Source organism: Catharus ustulatus, chromosome 14 (assembly GCF_009819885.2).
Source record: "Catharus ustulatus isolate bCatUst1 chromosome 14, bCatUst1.pri.v2, whole genome shotgun sequence".
Lineage (NCBI taxonomy): Eukaryota > Metazoa > Chordata > Aves > Passeriformes > Turdidae > Catharus > Catharus ustulatus.
The window spans coordinates 8,464,187-8,485,904 of record NC_046234.1 but is presented as its reverse complement, the minus strand read 5'-3'; the positions used below and the strand labels follow the sequence as shown (position 1 = coordinate 8,485,904).

At 39.0% G+C, this 21,718-nt stretch overlaps 1 protein-coding gene across 5 annotated transcripts in view; it reads left to right on the top strand.

Moving 5' to 3' along the window:
• The window catches only part of COL4A5 (collagen type IV alpha 5 chain), a 76,383-nt gene that overhangs the window by 19,931 nt on the left and 34,734 nt on the right, over nt 1–21,718 (top strand). For 4 of the 5 annotated variants that reach the window (XM_033072113.2, XM_033072111.2, XM_033072112.2 and 1 more), the window contains exons 2-18: nt 2,404–2,463; nt 9,290–9,379; nt 10,654–10,698; nt 11,417–11,461; nt 11,566–11,628; nt 12,348–12,401; nt 13,054–13,080; nt 14,244–14,324; nt 15,369–15,431; nt 15,949–15,984; nt 16,079–16,120; nt 16,228–16,320; nt 18,494–18,547; nt 18,650–18,706; nt 20,891–20,935; nt 21,034–21,087; nt 21,266–21,307. In XM_033072113.2, coding sequence (XP_032928004.1) covers nt 2,404–2,463; nt 9,290–9,379; nt 10,654–10,698; nt 11,417–11,461; nt 11,566–11,628; nt 12,348–12,401; nt 13,054–13,080; nt 14,244–14,324; nt 15,369–15,431; nt 15,949–15,984; nt 16,079–16,120; nt 16,228–16,320; nt 18,494–18,547; nt 18,650–18,706; nt 20,891–20,935; nt 21,034–21,087; nt 21,266–21,307 — 951 coding nt within the window. Of the gene's footprint in view, nt 1–2,403; nt 2,464–9,289; nt 9,380–10,653; nt 10,699–11,416; nt 11,462–11,565; nt 11,629–12,347; nt 12,402–13,053; nt 13,081–14,243; nt 14,325–15,368; nt 15,432–15,948; nt 15,985–16,078; nt 16,121–16,227; nt 16,321–18,493; nt 18,548–18,649; nt 18,707–20,890; nt 20,936–21,033; nt 21,088–21,265; nt 21,308–21,581; nt 21,679–21,718 lie in introns of those variants that run through there. The other variant, XM_033072114.1, reaches the window with a different exon arrangement.

Sequence of the window (21,718 nt, the reverse complement as noted above, 5' to 3'; positions counted from 1 at the left end):
GTGGAGAGGAGGTTCACTGTGAAGGCAAGCAGACAGCAGATCTGGGTCCTGAGGGCCTGTGGGATCTCCACACTGTAGTTATTCAACATGGGTCTGAACAAGGACCTGTGCAAACTGCCTGAGCTGCTCTTCTTTAAGTGATTCCTTCCATCCCAAATGATCTCATTATTTCATTTGTTTTATTAATCAGCTCTGTTTCATGTGGTCTTGATGCTGAATTGCTGTTAAAGATGTTGTGAGCACTAACAGAGCAGCTTTCTGCATACAGTAGCAAAGGGCAGAGACTCCTGAGCTTAACTGTCTGAAAACTTCACACCATTGTGCACTTCTAACTTGTTTCGTGAAGGGGTTGTGTAATCTCATACCATCTTTTTCCCTCTCAACTTCCCTTTCTCCCTGTTCACCCCAAAAGTTCTCTTGTACTTGAAAACTGAGAAAATTTCTATCAGTAACATTTTGTGAAATTTGTAAGGAAGACTAAATGAGTGTCTTCTGTTCCACAGGCTGAATAAATCCTCCTCTTTGTGCAGGAACTTGATCATGATTTTTGTGTATGTGCTGTTTTAGCCTGTGTGTTCTACCACAGGTTTTGGTGGGTTTTGATAAGTACTGATAGAGTTAATTTTTTTCCCTCACCTCTTGAAGGCAGAGGTTTTCCATGTTGCTCTTACTGTTCCATCCTTGTAATACAGAATTAGTGCTGCAGCACAGTGAGCCAGGTTGGTACTGTGAGGGAAGGGAATACTGCATGTAACTAAGGTCAATCCCTTTTAAACGAAGCTTTGTTCAAGAGTTTAATCCTAAAACTAGCTCACAAAGAACTTGCTTTTTTAAAACCCATTTTTAAAAGTGAAAGAGATCAGAAATCAAATTAATAGGATAGTTGGTATTGAAGGGGCATCAGAAGGACATCTAGCCAAACACTCTGTTCCAAACAAGGACAGCCATGAGGTCAGGCCACATTATTCCAGTCTGATCTTTGAAAGTCAGGCCAGGAAGGCTCAATTTCGTTTTAGGAAATGGCTCAATAAATCCCTGTTAACTAAGAATTTTCAGCTTTCACATAGATAACATCAAGAAACTGGTTACAGAAGCCACATGGAAGATCAGGAGAGACACCCTGGTCATGTCATGTAACACCACTGCTAGGCTTGGATCTCAAAGCTCTGCCTTTTGCTGCAAGATGCTTTAATTGATCCTGGGGTTTTGTAGCTCCAAGTGAATTAAGCTACTTCTGTGTTTTCAATCTGATGCTTGGTAGTATGTTTTGGTTAAGAGCCAGGACATTCCTAATGCCAGGTAGGGGATGGGTCATGTCCCTAAATGTCTCTGTGGTAATGAAGGCTAGAATTCAAGTGTTTCAGACCTGACATACTGACAGGTTCCTTGCTTGATTGAAACTTGGTATATAATGTTCTCTGGAACATCGATTACTGTAGGGGAGGACCCCAAATGCTCAGCGTTTCAAACTTTTAAAGCATAAGCTCTATATTTTTAATACAATGCCACACCTATTCTCAGAACAAGTTGAACCCTGAAGTGTTTCAACTAGTGTATCTTCTAATATGTCTCATAGTTTTTTACTTCAAAGTGGTCTGAAGCTTGTATTATGTAGAAGCATTCTACCAAAAAAAGGCTTTCTTCTAGAAGTCTCACTTCTGTAAACACATCTGTTAACCTCTGATATCAACACAGGACTCTAACGAATATCCCGTGTTAGAATGGGGGTGGAAGAATACAATCCAAGCAAATGTGGTGTAGAATGGTTGCTTAACTTGGATCTTCTCAGTGAACCAAACTTCTATATTCCTCTCCTGTAAACCCCTTGAAATCTGACTGTCACTCAGCCACCTGTCAGCTTATGCTCGAGACTGTTGTAACTGGTTTGTCATGCTTTGCACTGGGGTGAATGCAGCTACATGAAATCTAGAGGTTTTAAAATGTATTTTCTCAGTAACTGAGCTGCAGGGGGGAGGAATTAATGATGTAGTATTTGTCTAGTAACTATTGCAAATGTTCTCATAAGCTTCAGGGTTGATTAAATCTTGTGTAAAACCTGACATCTACTGGTGGGAAGCATTACTGGGCTCTTCTCAGCTGGAGATGAGCCAAAGAGCCTTTGTGGTACCGGTGCTTTTGGCGATAGGTATTGCATTGTACTGCTTAAGCATAAATTTGGAAGTCTAAAATGAACTGTAAAATACTTACAAACAAACATAGTTATTATTAAAGGTGATTGAACTTTCAGTTAACTGTGTCAGCTTTGAACACTTGTATTATGGCTAGAGGACACTTTGTAGGTTTACATTTCAGACAAATGTTTTAACTTTTTGTGACAATATTAAATACTTCATATAGTCTTATGCCTATTAAAAACAATTTTTCCCTTTTATGTCTTTAAAGGCTTGCCATGGATGTACGTCTTTGTCCAAATGTGACTGCAGTGGAGTAAAAGGTGAAAAGGTAAATATTCCTTTTTTTTTTTAACTGTCAGACCAGCACACAAACCACTGAACAATATGCCAGCTTCAGATAACTGAAGCTTATGGATGATAGTTCTAGCTCATATTTTTTTATTTTGATGGTGGTGTGGGCATGCACCAAATAGCGCAGCTGTTTGAACAGTTTCAGATATTGAGTCAGACTGACTGGTCCACCTGACAGTGTGAGATTTTCATATCATTATTTTCTCAAGAATGGGGAATTAGTGTACACATATTTTTGCCATCTGACAATTAAAAAAACTCCAGAAAACCAGAGATGAGACAAATTCTAGTAAAATATGAGCATTTCTATTTACAGCCAGGGCCTGCCTATACTACCTGCTTAGTGTTGACAAGCTAAGGTGTGGAATGTACCATAATGGCTGTGCTAGTAATGCTTCAGTGAGATTTTAAAATTGAGTGAATGTGGGTTGTTTTCTCTTTTCTTGGACTGCCAGTTCATAAGTAGTTGGTGCTCACTAATGTGTTCTGAACTTGTACTGCTTTTCACCTTGTAATTTGTACAGCTGTATGCAAAGATAATGATTGCTGTCACTGTCTAGAGGTGAGCTAGACCATGGAAGTAACAAATTTCAGATACAGCCTTCCCAACACAGCTGCCAGCCAAGTAAGCAGCTAGTTAATGGCCAAGCATGTATTCTTGGATCAAGCAGAATAAAAACCATCCCCACTGCAAAAAGCATCTGTATGCCTCATTTAGGTGCAACAAACTGTTTGGGTCTGCCTAGATGGTATCCTAAGGCCAAGAGATGCTCTTTGACACATTGGAGCTTTCCTGCTTCCTTGCAGCTTTGACTTCCAGCCTCACTGCCTATTCTCAGAATATCTGTACAGTACTTCAAGTTTATCAACGTTATTTCTTACTGTTTTACAATTTTTTTCTTCGAGGAAACAGCAGGTGCCCAAAATTTCCTTTAGTTGCAATGCACTGTAGATAAACAGCTCAGTACTTTGAACTGAGCAAATACTCGGTTTTTTCCCCAATGTGAGGGAGCCTGGTTGTCAGTAAATTGTGTTTAAATAGTTCCCATGTAACTACTGTTGTCACAGGGAATAAATGGGATGCAATCACTGCAAGGGGCAGAGGCTGCCCAAAACACAGCTCTTAGTCTTGTAAACAGTTTGTTTGAGATACAATGGAGTTGTCCAAAAGATGTGAACTGATAACAGAGTGAACTGATAACAGAGTTTGAGATGCATGTCTTATCAAACCACTTACCCCATCTTAGCAAGGTTCTAGGAGGGTTTCAGTGCTCTAAATTAATTTCTGACACATTTCAAAGGTGGTTTTTCACTTGTGTAAACAAATGTTACCTTAAATGAACAAAAGTGATTCAAAACGCTGGCATTTGCAATATAATGTGCTGGTGCAGAGTTTTGCTGTTGGCTCAGGTTAAGCAAGGCAACTGTCCAAAATTCAAGGTAATGCTCAATGCCACACCTGCCATCCAAATAGCTCCAGACAGATGATGTCATTCCTTGGCATTTAGTTACTTTTAGTTCATTGAGTATATTCCCAATTTACATACCTAGTGGAACAGTATTCCCTTGATGGCAAGATTTCTAAGTTAGATTTGGTTAGCCAAACATGAACCTGGTTAATGTTCCTAGAGGATCTCAGATGCAGCTGCCCAAACCAGATGCACCCTAACTAGTCACAAGTTATTTCAGGTTCTGCTTGGAGGCACTTAAACATCAGATTTCTATGCCCATTACAGTTATTGCAGGTACAACTTTGGAGACCCTTTCTGTGATTCTAAGTTGGCTTTTTTTTTTGCTTTTTTTTTTTTTTTTTTGCACTTGTCACAGCTATTTTGTGAATTATGAAATAGGGAAACTGATTTATTTCCACGGCAGCCAAGGTAAACACAGCATGATCAGAGGGTTTTTAAATAGTTCTTCTGAAGCTTGCAGACCATCATGTACCTTATATATGTAAAGGAAGGATGAAAAGCAAAGCCCATATTTCCTAGGTATGATGTGTTGTTACTGGAATTTGTTTGAGCACACATGTACACACTTCATTAGGTTAGTCGCCCTATAATTACAAAGCCCTTAGTATTTGATGTGTTGCTGAATTCAGCAGTTTAGCTCTGGGGAACTCCAAGGTCTGTCACTGAAATCCTAATGCTTTATCTTATGAGTTCTTTGCTTTGCTTAGGTTTTGAATTGTTTGAATCTTCCTAGATTCTTGTACTACTACAAGACATCAAGGGCTGTTTTAAAATGATTAGCTTGATACCTCACAGTGTATCACTTGTGTACATTTGATCTAAGTTTCCAAATCCAATACTGCTTCTTTCTGCAGTGACCTCTGAACCAGGAGTCACATTCTACAGCTCCTTGCCTAATTGATGTGGGAAGAGCATTAGACAAAGAGCTGTCCATATCATCTCGCCTCTGATTCTCCCATTAGGGGTGTGACAATGTATTTGAAGATGTGCTGGAAGTCAGATGTATGGAACCTGGCTCTGTACTGGAAAGACAGGAAGGGCCTTGTGTAATGCACTTGGCTGAGCCCTGCCTTTCTGTCCCACTGGGCTTCACTTCTGGCCCCAAACACACCTGTGTCCAAGTGGCTGCTCACTTGCTTTAAGTCAGCTAAGAAGTGCTGCTTTGTTCATCTTAGCAGAGCCTAACACATTCCTTCTGAGACTCAAACGTAGCCTTCTTCCTAAGCATCATAGCAATCCCTTTAGGACATCCCAATTTTAGGTACAGGAATACAAATAGAACTGTAACAAATAGGAAGACTATCTTCTTATCTTGCTTTGGGGAGCCACAGCTCGAATTTAATAGCTCCCATGCTGCCAGTGATTCTTCTTAACTGTGCCTCTGCCATGTGCCCCCTGTGGCATCAGTAGCACATTATCTCTGAAAGAATCAAAGCATTGTAAGCTTTTTTTGAAACCCATAGTACAACAGCTGACAAAAATCACTGTATTTGAGTTTTCTTCCTCTTTGCAAACCCACCTTACTGAACATGAATGTAAAATGGGTAGTTTAAATATGCCTAAAATGAAATAATGAGGAAAGGAGAAGTCAGTAAAAATCGATTGCAGCTGAGAGCCAGTTTGCTGTTAGTCCAAGTAAGAGGCTCAAAAGTAAACTGGATTTGGCAGGAGTATTAAAGCTGAAATATATTATTAAATTATTACATACAAATGATCATAGGAATTGCTCTCAGTCTTCAACCATAGGAACTGTATACTTTTCACTTAAGCAACTGAGTTTTAAATAAATATTGTTCTGCACTTTTGAGATTAACCTGCTTTAATACTTTAAAGGCTGCTTCCTGAGTGAAAGCTGGCTAAAGAAATAAACAGGGCCAGATGCTGTGCACAGAGCAATTTCTAAGACAAAACAGTAAGACTTGTAGATTCTTGGGCTGGTTTTACCTCATCTGAAAGATCCAAAGCTACTGATAAGATCAGCTTGATAAAGACTGGGGAAGAGGAGGGGGTGGTATTGAGTCTCAGGTACACAGCTGATGAAGGCTGAAAGCCCAGGGCTGAGGGCTCTTAGCCCAAGGCTACTGTGCGTTTTGCATAAATGCTGCTGCTGAAATGGCTTTCATACCTTCCCCATGGCAGGTATTCCTCTTCTCCTCTGGGGCTTGGGAGGCCCTGCTCAAAGCAGTTGGTGAACTGATCTCACTGAAAATAAAATGCCTTGTAAATTTTACTTGTTTTCAGTCTAATCAATTCCTTCACACAGTTTATGTTGCGGCACAACGCTGTGATAGTAGCACATAACTTAAGGTGGCACTGTTTTTCACAGAACCTAAGATGCAGTTTCCCCTCAAAATAGCTGCAAATTTTGCTATTTTTGACAAATACTGGGGGCAGTTGATCTAATTTGATCACCTCAGGGTGAGGCCACATATTCTGTAATAACATGCTCTTGGTCTCATTGTGTGGATATTCCTGGAATTCTCAGTCTCAGATTAAAATTATCAGTGTTTGTCCTCAAGATCCTTCTTTCCTTCTGCCTTTATCATGGTAAAACTTAGTACAGTTGTGACCCAAGCTGAGCTTTTCTTTTCACCGTTGTATAAAAATTCCTAAGAAATAGTTAAAACTTCTCAGGTTTTCATCACTTTGTCAAGAATGATTCCATGATTGGTGTGTGTGCTTCATAACTGTTGACCTGAATAAATATGGCCCTGTATACCAAAATGTTTACAACCCTGATAAGTGACCACTGAACATTAAACCTCCACTGTTTAATCTTACAAAAGAAGCCACAGATGACATCTTGAAAATTTTTGATGTTTTGAAAAATGCAAGTCCTGTCAGAGGGATTTCTGTGTTTGTTTTGATTAGATACTGTAGTTTTAAATGTGTTGGATTAGTGCTCTTTGAGTTGAGGAAGAATTTGTTGGCTAACATGATAACCTAAGGCAGCCATTGCTTTCACCCTACTTTCCACTGGTTTACAAAGGTGGAGAACAATATGGGTGGCTGTGGCATCACTTCTTCCATGCTGTGTATCTTAATCTTTCTATGGACATTTGTACATTAGTTTACTTTTAAGCAGCCACCCATAGTTATGTGGTTTTGGATTCTTTTTATTTAAAGTTTGCTATTTTTTTAGCAAGGGCAGGAAGCAAGTATGTGCTTCTTTTGTCAAATGTTACAGCCATGTTCTTGTATGCATGTAGACATTAAAATGGACTCTTCAACTACAGCTTTTCTGATTTATTTTTCTCTTTTTTTTTTTTTTTGTTGGGTTTTTTGGTTTCTTGTGTTGGTTTTTTTGGTTTGGTTTTTTTGGTTTTTCGTTGTTGTTTGTTGGTTGTTTTTGCTATGAGTATGTCACATCAATGTGAGTGCCATGTAAGTCTCTCCATACTGTATTTATAAATATGGAATTTTGGAGAACAAATTTTAGAAATGTGAATTGCTTGGGCATGCTTTAAAAATTGCATGTATCCCTGCTTGTGTCCTATTATTAGAGTACATGGAACTCTGCCAAACTTTTCTGTATCCCTGTTTAATTGGCTATATCTTACTGCAGCAAAGCATAATTTTAGGGTGTTTCCCAACTATATTTTTTTCCTTCTATGCCCCAAGCAACAGTTGTGTTCAAGCTTGTGAGCTGGCAGTTTGCCATATTGATGTAGTTGATTGAGGGCAATGCAGATCAGAATCTGACTCCTTGCCCACTCCCCAAGCAAATGATGGTTCTATAGCTGGTACATCTTTATTTGGGTATGGAAAAAATCCTGTATTTTCAGGATTGGAAGAGGAGATCTGAGTGCACCTAAACCTTTGCTATTTATCTTTTAGTTTAGTAGCTTCCATTCTGAAACAAGAAGTATCCTACATTCCTCACTTCTTTCTGTAAAAGCAGAACTGGCTAGTGAGTTTTTTGCATTTATAAGAAAATTTATTGCATGTTAACCAGGGACTTCAATCTCATTCTATCCCCAACAATATGATGTCTTTTTCTGGTACTGACTTTTTGTAAAAGACTTGTCAAATTCATTTTCTGTTTCAGTATGTTCCAGCAGTGAGCAGACAATTTTTTATGCCAAATTAGTACCATCCAAATCTTCATGAAAATCAGTGTGGTGTGGGCAATAGGAAAAGTCTGGAGACAGAAGGAACATCTGAAAGTGGTTATTACTTACAGAATCATCTATAGGCTGTTTAAGTAGAATACAGTTTTTTAAAAAAAAACCACCTCAAAGAGAACTGGATCAGCATAGTTCCTCTCTCCACGAAATTTGCCCACATTTCTTTAACCAACTTTTTATCAAAAATAGGTATTATAATGTAGCTATTTCCACTGTAGTTATTTTAACTTTGATATAAGTTCCCTTAGGACATGTTTGATATACTCCCTCAGCTGTCCCAAGCATAGTCCTTCAAATTTTATCTGCTTTTGGGGGTAATTTCCTGGTAAATCCCACAGAAGTTGCCCTGGCAACAGTTTGATCATGCAAGGCTGTCATTTCTGCTGCTCACTTTCAAAGTGGGCTTCAAAAAGACTCAAATCAGTTTCAATACTGTGGTTCACTAGAATCTGCTTTTGCCTCTTCTATTCCTCTCAGCTGTTTGACTTCATGTTTCTCCTTCTTTCAAGGCCTTGGCTTCCCCAGTCCGTGACTGTTTAGAGTGGAGACTTTGGTATAGTTGCATTTTATCTTCAGTCTTGGATGACACACAAGGCCAACTCTCTACTAGAAGTCTGTTACAGCAATCATTTGTAGATGCTATGTGCTCTAACAGAAATGTGAAGAAGAGGGACCAGGTTGAGATTAGTAGATATTCTGTAGCCTGGCTTGCCCCTCACACATCTGACATGCCTCTTGTACACAGGTGTGGTTTCTCAGTGTGTAAACTCAGTTCATGCCAGAGCTTGCTCCAAAATCTGGTTTTGCCTAATGTTTTCCTTATCTGGCACTCCCAAATTCCTCATTCTCTCTCCTTCAGGGATATGCTAAGCTGGCCTGAAAGAGTAATACTCCTCCACGGTGTCACTTTTCAGATGAGGTAGCAGACCAGCTGTACAGCTCCATGCAGAAGTCTCGGTATTGGGTTTGCATGGGATAACACTTGTGAAACCATAAACCTATGAAATCGGTTTGAGTGCTGTAATTAAATCTGTGTTCAGAAATTTCTTTAGTTGAGCAGGTGAGATGTTTAGTCACAGTGTTAGAACACACATTATCTTTCTGCTTTTCTGTAGGAAGTCATCACACTGACTAACTAAGTTTTTCTATCTTACATTTTGTTTCTGTCATAATTCACCTCCACCACCACATATCCTTTTTGTAGGGTGAAAGGGGATTCCCAGGCTTGGAAGGACAGCCAGGTTTGCCTGGATTTCCAGGACCAGAAGGACCACCTGGTCCAAGAGGCTCAAAGGTATGTACCAATTCTCTTGAATGGTATGAAGGCGCTGGGCAGTGTCAGCTTAATTGTTGTGCTGATCCTAAGCAATTTCAGAACTCCTGGTTATCATTGGTTTAATAGTCAAAATCTTTAGATGTTGGGATATAACAGGTTTTTCAGTTGATAGGTTTGAATAGTAAGCCAGTGGAAAAAGATTCCTCTGAGTCTCCTATCCAGTTCTTTAGCTACACAGGTTCTTGCCAGCACTACCTTTCACTAGGTGCTGCTCATTAGGGTCAAAGAACAGGTTTGGCAAGGTGCTGTCATGTAGCTTTGTTAGTCCTTGCACTAAGGAGATCCTGGCTTAGCTGAATTTACTGATAAGAGCAGAGTTTTGCTCTCAGCTGCCCTGGGGGCTCCTACCATGTAGGTAAACTGTTGTTTGCACCTGGTGGCATTCCTGGGATGGGTTTCCTGGGCTGGGTTTGGGTGGGGTGATGCAAATGAAGGCCTCGTTGAACCTATGTGCAGAGAGCTGAGGAATGCTCCTGGCTTTCCCTGGAGGGGTTCTCTTTATTTCTATTTACTATTGAATTGCATCCTTACACTCAGATGATGTAATTCAGCAGTAAAATTCCTCTGAATATATTTGCTTTTAACATACATAAGGATATCCAGGATATGCCATTTCTTTTATAAATGCTCACAGTGTAAACCTAGCAGAAGCCCATCATGAAGATGCAAAGGAAAAAATAGGCAGGTTATAAGAAAAAAATGAAGGATGTCTACAGTGCAAGAGAAGATATTGGATGCAACAAGAGTGAAATGGCATAGGGGTCTTAGAACCTTTTGCTGCACTTTTATTCCATAGACACAGTTTCTTAAGATTTGGATGCAAAGTTCTGCGTTGTGATTCTGTGATGATCATAATGCAGAATAGCACGGGTACAGTCCGATCCGTGTTCAGTCGTGGCTCACAAGGGGCTGCTGTGCCCACAAGGGGCCGCTGGAGGATTCTCCATGGGAGGGCTGGCCCGTGGCTGCCAGTGACCTGACAGCACCGTGGCCTTTAGGAAAACTTTCCTCGAAGTTATGTTTAATCAGCTGGAACAAATACTTTTCAGTTCAGAGTCCAATGCCAAAAGTTAAAATCATTTTGAACCCTTTAACTCGGGAAATGACGACTACTGTAACCCACTTACTGTGAACATGTAGGAGAATGTTTATGCTTACTGTTTAATTTGATAGAAACACAAACTCCAGCTTGAGTGTGGGCTCTTGTTTCTTTTTCTGTTGTTGTTTTTTAGGGTGACGATGGTCTACCAGGGCCTATTGGACCCAAAGGAATCAGAGTGAGTATTGATGCAGTTTTAGGGTGATATGTTGGAATAATGAGTAAAGACTGACAGGCATTGGGTGGGTCCTAATAGAAGTGGTGATTGACAAGAAAAAAAATTGACTTAAATCTGAAGAGTAATCTACCCACCAGAAGAAATTGTACTACTTTTTAAAATAAATACAAGATTGCATGGGCAATTTTATCTTACGTATTTTTTGTATTTCATAAGCTCTTTAGGGAGAGCAGCCCCAATATTCATTTGGTCTGTTTTGCAATACAGGACCTAAGCAAGTGTCAGTGACTTTTTTCAATATATTCTGAAGTAGAGGCAGTATGTCTACGGTCCATACAGGAGAGGTGGACTTGTCTGGAAGTCCTTTAGATTTTGTGCCTCTGCTTTTTCTGTCATACACCTTAGCTGGTAATAATTGATAGATCTCTGACTTCATTGGGCCACATCCATTTTTCATACTATGAGAGTTTATTTATTTCCTCTTTGTATCTATAATCTTTAGTAGTTCTGTGTTGTCTTTTCTGTGGTTTTGTGGCCATTTCCCTGAAAGATTGGTAAGAACTTTGAATGCCATGTCAGCATGACATTCTATTTCTTTTACGGGTGATTCAGATGTTTGCCTGTCTTTATTACATTTTCACATTTTGTGAAATCTTGGTAAATCATTTTGCACACCCATTCATACTGCACTGTTTCAAACATGTTAATGTCCTTCTAGGGACCACCAGGGCTTCCCGGGTTTCCAGGAACACCAGGACTTCCTGTGAGTAGGAATGGGTGTGGATACAAATCTGTTCCCTTTTGACCTTCAAGCCCGGAAGAGCATCCTGCAATCTAACTCTTTTTTCCCTCTTTTCCACGTTAAAGGGATTACCTGGACAAGATGGGCCACCAGGACCTCAGGGTATCCCAGGATGCAATGGAACAAAGGTGGAATTCCTTAAAAAAATCTTAATGCAACAATAAGATAGTAAAGAGCTCTAGTTCTTCTGGCTATACCCAATGGGTTTAGTCTGTGGTGTGCAGCACTACTTATTGTCACTGAGTTGTGAAGGTAATTCTGAGATAATTCAGACTGACGCACCCATTTGAGAGAAGGAGTCATGGTCTGGTACTTAAAGCATAAGTTTTTCCAGGAATTGCTAGCATCAAGGCACAACATTGTGTGCTAATTACAGCTGAGAGGTGTGTATGATAATCAGCTCAGATGCTGTCTCGTTGTTGTAGTAGACTCTTTCTAACAAAGAAAACTCATTACTTAACAGTGAGAGTTTTTAATTATTATTTTTTAATATTATATTGAAAGTACTGATTCAGTGTCCTTGTTGGAGGGAGTAATTTTATTCTGACTTGCTACTTAGCTTCATGTTGGGATTTTCCCAGAAGTTGATCTTCTATAACATTCCATGAGTTTTGCATCTCTGTAGTGTAGTACTTTGCCTGGAAGTATGCAGAAACACCTGACTGTGGAAATTTGTTTCCATCAGTTGTGTGAATTAAGTAAGTGATTATTCTATCTTGTTCCAATACAATTTTCTCTTCTGGAGTCATAAGCTAACAATTGCACTAGATTTTTTAATCAAAATTTGTTTATCTGGTTTTGTTACGTTTTGGTTTGGTTTTTGCTAATAATTTTCTTAATTCCTAAGGGAGAGCGTGGATTCCCAGGCAGTCCAGGTTTTCCTGGTTTACAAGGGCCTCCTGTAAGTAAAAGATTTCCCAATCTTGTAATCCACTGAAAGATTTCTACTGTGATAAGTAAAATAAATATCAGCCTCTTTTTGCAGTTTTACTTTTAATAAACAGAAATTTAAAAAAACTTTAATCAGTGTTTTAAATGTCCAAGTGAGTGAATTTTTCTGCTGCATGTCGTGATAAAGCCTAAAAACCTCCATGAATTCTCACATGCTGAGATTCTTTACCACCTGCAGAGAAATACAAATACATGCATGTGTGTCAAAGAAGAAAGATCTTGATACTGACATCTCATATATCAAAAGAATATTACTGGTGATTAATGGGTCAGAAGAAAGAGCCAGGGTAGGGTGTTTACAGTATAAAACACAAGGATGTCAGATGTACAGATGTCGTAGACAGGATGGATAATAGGAGGCAATATAGAAACAAATTGTTAAAAAAGGGAAATCCTTCTGATGTTCAACATTCACTGTGGAAGTTTTTCTCTTATTTTTTCATTTGATTTTGAAGTTCATGAAAAATTTATTTTTCTCTATTCTGTATATTGTTATTAATGTTTGCCTCATGGTATAGATCTGATTATTGATTTGCAAACAACGTACCAGTGATTTATTTCTATTGATCTTCCTTTTATTTTTTTGTTTCTTTTAAACAAAGGGACCTCCTGGTCTGCCAGGTATGAAGGTGAGTGTGCTGTGTTCTCACATCCAGGTACTTACCAGACATGGGTGTGCAGTGTGATCTGCCATGAGTAACCTGTCTGTTTCATGCAAGACCATGTGCATCCACTGGAACCTGGAGTAACATTCTTGGTGTTTCTAGGCCACTCCAGTGCAGCTAACTGGAAATTGGGTCAGTAGCTTGAAAAGTAGCAGTGTTTCCTGAAGCTGTTTCCTTGGGACTGTGAAGGTCAGTGTTGAGGCATCAAGTTAACAAAATGTCTACAAACACCCAAATGCACCATTAGTCTGCCTGTGCATACTCAAAGCACTCCCAAAGACTAAATAATAGTTACCTAAAATACCCAGTGACAAGAATAGTACACATTGTTTCTTCTGAAAATGTTTTTTTTTATACTCTGTTCCACAGATGGCCTTTTCTCCTAATCTAAAGAGTATCATGATCTGATGTTGAACCTTTTATTTTGAGGGATTTGTTGTACCTTTGACCCATTAAGCATGGGCCAAAACATCAGTTTTGATTCAAATCTATTAAAGAGAAAACTTGACCCATGGAATTACACTGTTAAACTCCAGCATAGCACTGTTACTGGAAAATTGGAACTATTAAACTGAATTGCATTTCTTTGCTGCTTTTCTTCCCAGTTGTTTTCAAGATATTAAAGGACAATCTCATCAAACATATACTTTCAAAACAAAAATATTTCCTGAAATCAATAAGAAACTACTTCAATATGGACCACAGAGCATAATTGTTGTAATAGCACACTCAGCACTAATCTCATGAGCTGGGTCATTGGAAAAAGCTGAATGAGCCTTTTTTTCTGTTGTGTCCTATCCACTGCTTTCACATGAAGCTGGAATGTTTCTTTTGTGAAGAATTTGTGTTTCAATCCCCTAATCTTTTGGAATTTTAATCAATGCCGATATCTTTGTGCAAAAGAAACCTTTTAATTGTTGTTAGTTTAGCCATTTAGAATCTTCATCTCTCTTAAACAGAGCAATTCTTGGAGAATCTAGTGCTTACATTGAAGTGTACTGCTAGGGTGTAGCATAGCTCAGAGTTTCTTAGAGTCTTAGGAGCCACTATGTTCCCTTTGGAGTAAAAGTGGTGGTAAGGAATTGCAAAATGCTTTCTTAATTAAAGTCAACTGTATTTTTTTCTAGGGTGAACCAGGTGAAATAATTACATCCTTGCTGCCAGGACAGAAAGGTGACCCAGGATTTCCAGGTCTTCCGGGGATACCTGTGAGTTGCATAAAGTATTATTAGGCTGTGTTCTGCCAAGAAGATAACATGAAAAGTACTTTTATTGCAGTACAATTGGCAACTTTGTGCTTGGGGATTCATACATTTTCTTGGAGATGCAGGGCTCACATTTAATGTACCTCTGATATATGGCTTGAGGGAAAGTGTGCAATTCCATATTGCTCTTAATAGGGTGACCCACAGAAGCCAGAAGGGTCCCCTGGTCAGGAAGGTGGTATCCAGCAGACAGCAGTACTCAGGGATTTGCTTCTCTGCTTTCCCTACCTCTTTCCCCTTCCTAGACATTCTTTGTATCAGTCCTGGAGTTCCCTTCCCTTCTTCACTCTGAGTCAGTCACATCTGGCTTTTCTGGCTACGGCTTCTGTTTTGGGTGGTGGGAAGGAGAGGGTAAGGCCTCAGCTGTTCTCCTCATGTTTCCTGAACAGTGAAACTCTGAACAGTGTTTCTGCTCTCCCAGCAGTGCTCTGTGAAAACAGCTAGTGACTCCAGGCACTGTACTTCCCCACTGAGCCATTCATTTCTTTAGTGGAAGAACAAAGGCAGCCGAAAATGAGTCTATTGATCTGAACTGGACAGAAGCCAGACCCCCATTTCCTGGTACAGAGAGGCAAGCCCCATGCTATTCTGTGACTAGACTGAGCCTGTTAGCATTTCTGGTCCTCTGATCTGTGCTTCCCTATTGTCTGTTTCTGGCTGGGAGAAATCACAAATACTAAGTGTTTTGTTGTTCTCTCTCAGTGCATGAAGAGAAAGAAAGTGCAAAAGTAGTTCAAAACAAACAAAAAAACATTCCCTTATCCAAGCCAAAGAGATGCATTGATTTTAAGAGCAGAACTCTCCTAACATGATGTACACTCCTTTAGGCCTTTCCCCAAGGACAGATTGGTAAGTTAGTGGTCAGCTATGTTGATTTGACATGTATGGGATGCCAGCTGTTTGGGTTAAGCTTAAAGCTCTCACTGTTTGGTTTTTTTTTTTTCCATAAAAAAGTGCTTCTCATGGTCTCCTCCCCTTCTTCAACAGGGCCCACCTGGCTCCATGGGAATACCAGGTCCAATTGGCCCTCCAGGGCCCCCAGGTTTGACAGTAAGTTTCTTTAACCTGTTGCTCATAAAGTCTTAAATGGGAAAGTTGCTACTTCATTTTGGGTTCTCAGAGGCAGGTCAGTAAAGTGCAGAGATCATGATAGTCAGGGCTTGGTATGAGGACAGCAGCAGCCATGCATTCAGTTCAACCTGGAGCTGTTACTATGCACATTTTAATAAGATACTTCTGAAACAACCTGTTCCCAGACATCTTTTTGCTTTAGATTGTGCTGAATTGTTGTGCAGACTTCTTGTGAGACAAGATTGAGCTTATTTAGACTATGATGTTTAATACCTGACTGTTTAATTTCATTTTATCGTCTCACTTAATGGAAGAACTAGTTTCTTACATATTTGTGAAGTTGAATAGCATGAGTTTTCAAAGGTAGGCAAAGTGTATTGTCAGCATGGAGATAATTCACAGGAATCAAAGCTGCAACATTGTTGTGGGGCTATTTTCTACAGGGGTTTGTAAAGTGCTTTTGAGTGACTTGCATTTTGGTTTCCTTTTTCAATAGGGACCTCCTGGTCCACCAGGGCTGCCAGGACCCAAGGTATTGTCTTTCTCATATTGATGGTGCTGGTGGACTGTTTTCTTTTTCTTTCTCTTTGTACCTTCTAAGGGCTGATGAGTTATACTTTTTGCAGGGTAATATGGGTTTGAATTTCCAAGGACCCAAAGGTGAAAAAGTGAGTTGGTGATCATAACGATATTTTTACTTATTACTTTCAAAATACTTACGCTTGCCATTTTTGCTTGTATTGCCTGTAATGAACTGCATCTTCCTACACATTAGGGTGAACAAGGGCTTCAGGGACCTCCAGGGCCACCAGGACAAATTGGAGAACAGAAAAGACCAAATGACATTGAGTTTCAGAAAGGAGATCAGGTGAGTGGGACACCACAACCATCTGTGGTGAGCATGTGATCAAGCTGCAACCTCTGTTGGTTTGGCTCGTATATGCTCACATCCTTCTCACTGCAGAGGTCCTATCTTTGTTCTTTCAGAGTACTGAATATTCCAGGCTTAAGTACTTTTCCTTTAATAGAAAGCATGGCAGTCACATTAGTTGTTACTTCTCTTAGTAAAATAACTATTCAAAAGAAACTCTCTTAAAGGCAGTTCACAGAAACATTAAAAGCAGCTGAAATACTCCCATTCCTTTGACACCCAGAATTGCAATTTTCAAAGCAGTCTGGGGATTCAGATTCCCACTAATTAACCAGCTGTGTCATCCATTGTGAAGAAGTCTTTCAAACATTTTAATTAAATTTCTTCTTCTTCTTTTTTGTTATTAGTGATGCCCAAAAGATCTTGATGCTCAAGATCTTTATTCCTGGTGATCTGAATAAAGTGCTTTCCCTGTTTCTGGCATCTCAAAAGTAAATATCAGTCATATTGTAATAAGTAAGCTCAAAATACTGGTTTGATTTGTATGGATCCCTCCCTACCCATAAATGCCAGAAGGTCATTGGAAGAGTTAGCATTTTTAAAGTTACTACTTTTTTTTTCTCTTTCACTGAGGAACATTCTGCAGTACTGTTTAATTCTGAGTGTCATAGACAGTCTGAGCAAAACCAGCAGGATCATGGGTGCCTGGATGTCACATTTTCCTTGAAGTTTTTGTGATATTCTCAAATACCATCCTGAATAATAGAAGAGTTGAGGTACATACTTTGAGGAAAAAGTGTCGAGTGATCATTTTTATGCTCTGATTATTTTGAAATGTCATTGTAGTAACCGAAATTTAAACTATTTTTTCTTCCATCAGTATTTGGAGCAGTTTCTTCGTTACCATCTTCTTATCTTGTGACATGTGTCAGAGAACATAGCTTTGGGATACAGCAGTAATTTATTTTATCAGGGTGTAGGGCAATTCTACCCTTCACCTTGTTCAAAATCATTTGTTACTTTTCCTTTCAGAAGAGCATTAAGCACCACTAAGGCCTTAACTAGAACTATGTGCTGGTGTACACTTGCAGAGCACAGTCATCCTAGAAGGGTCTCTGATTTTGTCTGTAACTGGGTGACAGGACAGATGGTAAAGAGCAGTGTTGTGTGTCTTTTATAATTCTAAGAAAACACAAGGTGACATTTTTACCACACTGTTGTTGAAGCAAAAATTCATCTGATTTTATTGGGGTCAGAGTAATTTGGTTCTGTCATCAGGGACCCCTGAAGGACTAATTATACTGGCACTAATTTGTGTAAATGTACAAAGTAAAAGCATTCTACCTACATTCCTTTTAAAACACTAAGAATTATAAAAATTCTGAGTGCATTGCCTTTGACCAAAATTTATAGTGATTTCTAAGTTTGCAAATTGTTTTTTATTTCAACAAAGGTTATGTTTTGTAAAACACAATCAGTAAAAAATGTCAACGTTGCAGTTACTTTTTTGTGAAATGCACGTGGAGTTCTGGTGTGTGCCTTCTCCTATGATCTCTGACTAAAATCAAGTGTGTAGACTTGAGTCTGGAATGACTCCAAGAAAGTAATGGAAATTGGACAGAAGTGTTTTGTGGATTCAGTAGCCTCTAACTTTTCTTTAGGTTAATCGTGAAAAGATTTAGTAACTTATAGAAAGATGTAATAAGACAAAATAGGAAGGAAAACTTTTTAACGCAGTAATCCTGTGACACTTTTCTGACAAACACACTTTGATCCTTATGGCCTCTCAATTTCAGCAGTTACCAATAATCTAATGACTGTTGCTCCTATAATTTCAGCAGGATCTGACATCTGTTTGTTCTTTCTTCCTTCTTTTCCTTTCTTCTCTTTGCTATTGGATAGCACCTCCAGGCCAGCAAACCAGCTGCTGCAGTGCATGCCGGGGGCAGTTGTGTTTTTAGTGGAATGAATCATCTAAATAAACAGGATGAGCAGCTAATAAAATTTATAGATTCACTTTAAAATCCACACAAAGAAAGAATAAACATGATCCTTTATAACTTGGAATCTAAATGACAGCAATAATATTCTATTGAAGGAAAAAAGTCAACTGAGCTGCTAGGGAGCGATGGAGGCTTTAATCCTCTTTTTCTCTGCCTATACTTGACAGGGTATTCCAGGTGATCCAGGCCCACCAGGACTTCCTGGGCCACCAGGCCCTCCTGTGAGTAGAACTTAGTTCTATTTTGTTGCCTCTGTATCAGAACTATAACTTCATTCTACTCTGGCTTGCGGGCTCAGTTTAAGATGACGTTTGTGTGTCCAGGGTCTTCCCGGTGGTGTAAAAGGTGAAAAAGGTGAGCAAGGAGAACCAGGCAAAAGAGTAAGTAGTCTGTTTAACCAAACATTTATCTTTCGATTCAGTGTTATCTTTGACAATTAAACAAATGTTGAATTCACGTGGGGCCATCAGCTTATGGGTAAGAGACTACATTTTTTTCTCTTTGTAACCTGGCAATTTGTAGATGATGCACAGGGCTGATGACAGTGCTTCTAGCTCTGGCTCTCTGTACTTTCTGATAGAATTATCTACATGTAGATCTTTGTTTGAGGGGCAAGAGCAAATAGTTTAAATTACATTATGTGGTTAACATGTGATGACCTTCAAAGTTGTTGGACTGCTTGTCTGAAGCAGCAGTTTTCTGTTTCCTTGTGGAAAGGTTTTCATTCAGTTTGCTATGTGCTGAGTTGCCAAGCAGAATGAGATTGGTATGTGTATATATATGTGTGTATATATATATGTATATGTAAAAATAAAAGCTGATTCGTGTAAACTCATTCTTGGTGGGTTTGCTTGTGAGTAAAACCAAGTCTCTCAACGCTGTTAAGACCAAAAGTAGTCTGTTTGTCACTTTCCAAGAGATTTATGTGCTATCTGGGGGAGGGCAAGAGTCAGGATAGCTTTGTCTAGGGATAGCAGGAGTCACTTTGTTCCTGACCAGACTCAAATCAATCCTGTAATTTAAATGTACTCAAATATCGCAGCTCAGAAAAGCTGAAGAAGATCATAGAAGTGCTAAGAAAAAGGATATAAATAACATGGGCTGGACCAGCAAAGAAAAGAGAGGCTGTAGCCTGCTCAAAACATTCAGTATCTTTACTTCCACAGCTTCTGAATTCATTGTTTCATCAATAAAATGGGCCCCTTTGAAAATCAAGACACGAGTTGTGCTCAGGTTAATTGGACAATATATAAACACTGTTTAGAAACATGCTGGTAGTAGGTTTTCCAATTTCCATAGGAAATAAATACAGTGGAAACAAATGTTTGGTACTCCACATGAATGTTTGGTACTCCTTAGTTGCTGAGATTTATAGAAAAGCATTGATTTGTCTCTTTTAAAGAAGATAAAAAGTAGATTTACCAAGCCAAAAGTCTCATTGTATTTTGAGTGGGTTTTGAATTGTTGCTTCTCTCTGCAACAGAGATTTGCAACATAAATTTGCAAATCTCTGAAAGGATAAAAGTCCTGAGAGGATATGTCAGATTCCTTTTTGCCCGAAGCTTGTTTACCAATATTTTTGTTTGGTTTTATTACTCTGAATCTGGGCACATTGCATACTTGAAGTGCAGTTTTGCTGTTAAGTTACTTTAAAGTTGCATTTTAGGGCTCCATATGATTTGGTGAGGCTCAAAGCCATTTAAGATATAGTCATAAAAATGTCAGTCTATATATTCAGATAGTTCTGCACATTCACAGGATGTCTTAAAACCTCAGTTTTGAGAGTTAGAGTTCATCACTGATGAAAACAAACTTCACAAATCACATTATGCTCTGATCCACTAAATCTGTGAGGTCTTATTATCAAATGTCTCAATGACTGAGAGCTGATCTTCATACAAAGGAAGGTTCACTAGGTGAATTTCAATCACCTGCTCTAGTTCTGTTTCAGGAGGTACCCCCAGGCATGGCTTCTGTAACTCTGACAATAAAGTGCCATTTTTCTGCCCAGTGAATGGTCTGGAATAAAGTGAAGCTTGCCCTGCTTTTATTACAACAATGACAAATCTGCTCAGTAATAATATGTATTTTAGAAGTCACTTCTTTGAGCAGAATTTCATCTTATATTCTCATAGATATTAATAAGAAAATTGTGTTAATTTAAAGGAGAGTTAAAATTCAAACACAAAGTTTTGTTTAGTTTCACTGGTCACATTATACTAATTTCCTAATTAAATATAGTGTTCTACTATTTAGGGAGTTAGAATTTCTTTAATGCTAAAATAAAGGCAGTAGTAAACCATGAATCAGCAATAGTTAACTGGAGATCATTTTGTGTTGTATTCACCCTGCATTTCTTTGAGACTTTCATGGTTTTGTGCTCTGGTTTTCAAAACGGAAATATCAGTTTAGGTAACTCCATTGATTATGGTTGATGTCTTTGATGTGTTGTCCTAAGAACTGCATAGTTTGGTTTACTGAAAAATGAGGAACAAGTAACATAATTTCCATAAGAATTCTTCACCACTGAAGCATTTTATTTCAATGCATATTTGTCTTTGAAGGGAAAGCCTGGCAAAGATGGAGAACCTGGTCAGCCTGGTAGGGATGTGAGTAATTCCTATGTTTTTAATTTAAGCAGACTCTTTATAGGCTTTTCTTCTGATATGGAGAAGATCTTAGTGATTATATTTCCCTTTTCTTGAAGGGTTTACCTGGTGGACCTGGAATAAATGGTGCTCCAGGAAGAGATGGTGAAAAGGTATGTCAAGATTTTTGTCAATATTGCTGTAATAGATTGAAAATTTGCCATCATGGACTTCATTTCTGCCTGAGTAGTAATTGCACTGCCTGTGCTATTACAGTGTTGAGGAATATTTGCAATAACTTGTTTATGTACTGCTGCACAGTATCAGAAATGCTCTTAATTTCATTGGTAGGGTGAAAAAGGTGACATGGGTCCCCCTGGTCCTCCTGGAATTGTAAGTTGCTGATCCTTTATTTTTTTCTGCATTTGGTTGACAGTGTTGTTTCATTGTAGTTCTTGGCTGACTGAGAATCCTATCTCTGGGTACGACACTAAGAGCACCAGAAAATATTTCATATGTACACTTACAGAAAAAATGGTTTCCTTCTTTCAATATCAATTCTGTGGTCTGGGATTTGTTAGGTCACAAACATAGGCTAGACTATAACCTCAGACCAGCAGGACTGAGTCAGCCTCACTGAAGCCTGTTGTAACTGTTGGCTTGGCAGGCAAACAGCTTCCTATTGGGGAGTGCTCTTTACTGGAATTTTCCCTGGTAATTCAGTGGAGTGGGGAAAGCATCCTGTCATTGGCATAAGGTTCAAAGTATGTTGAACTTTCCCTCCCTCCCTCACATCTCTTTATG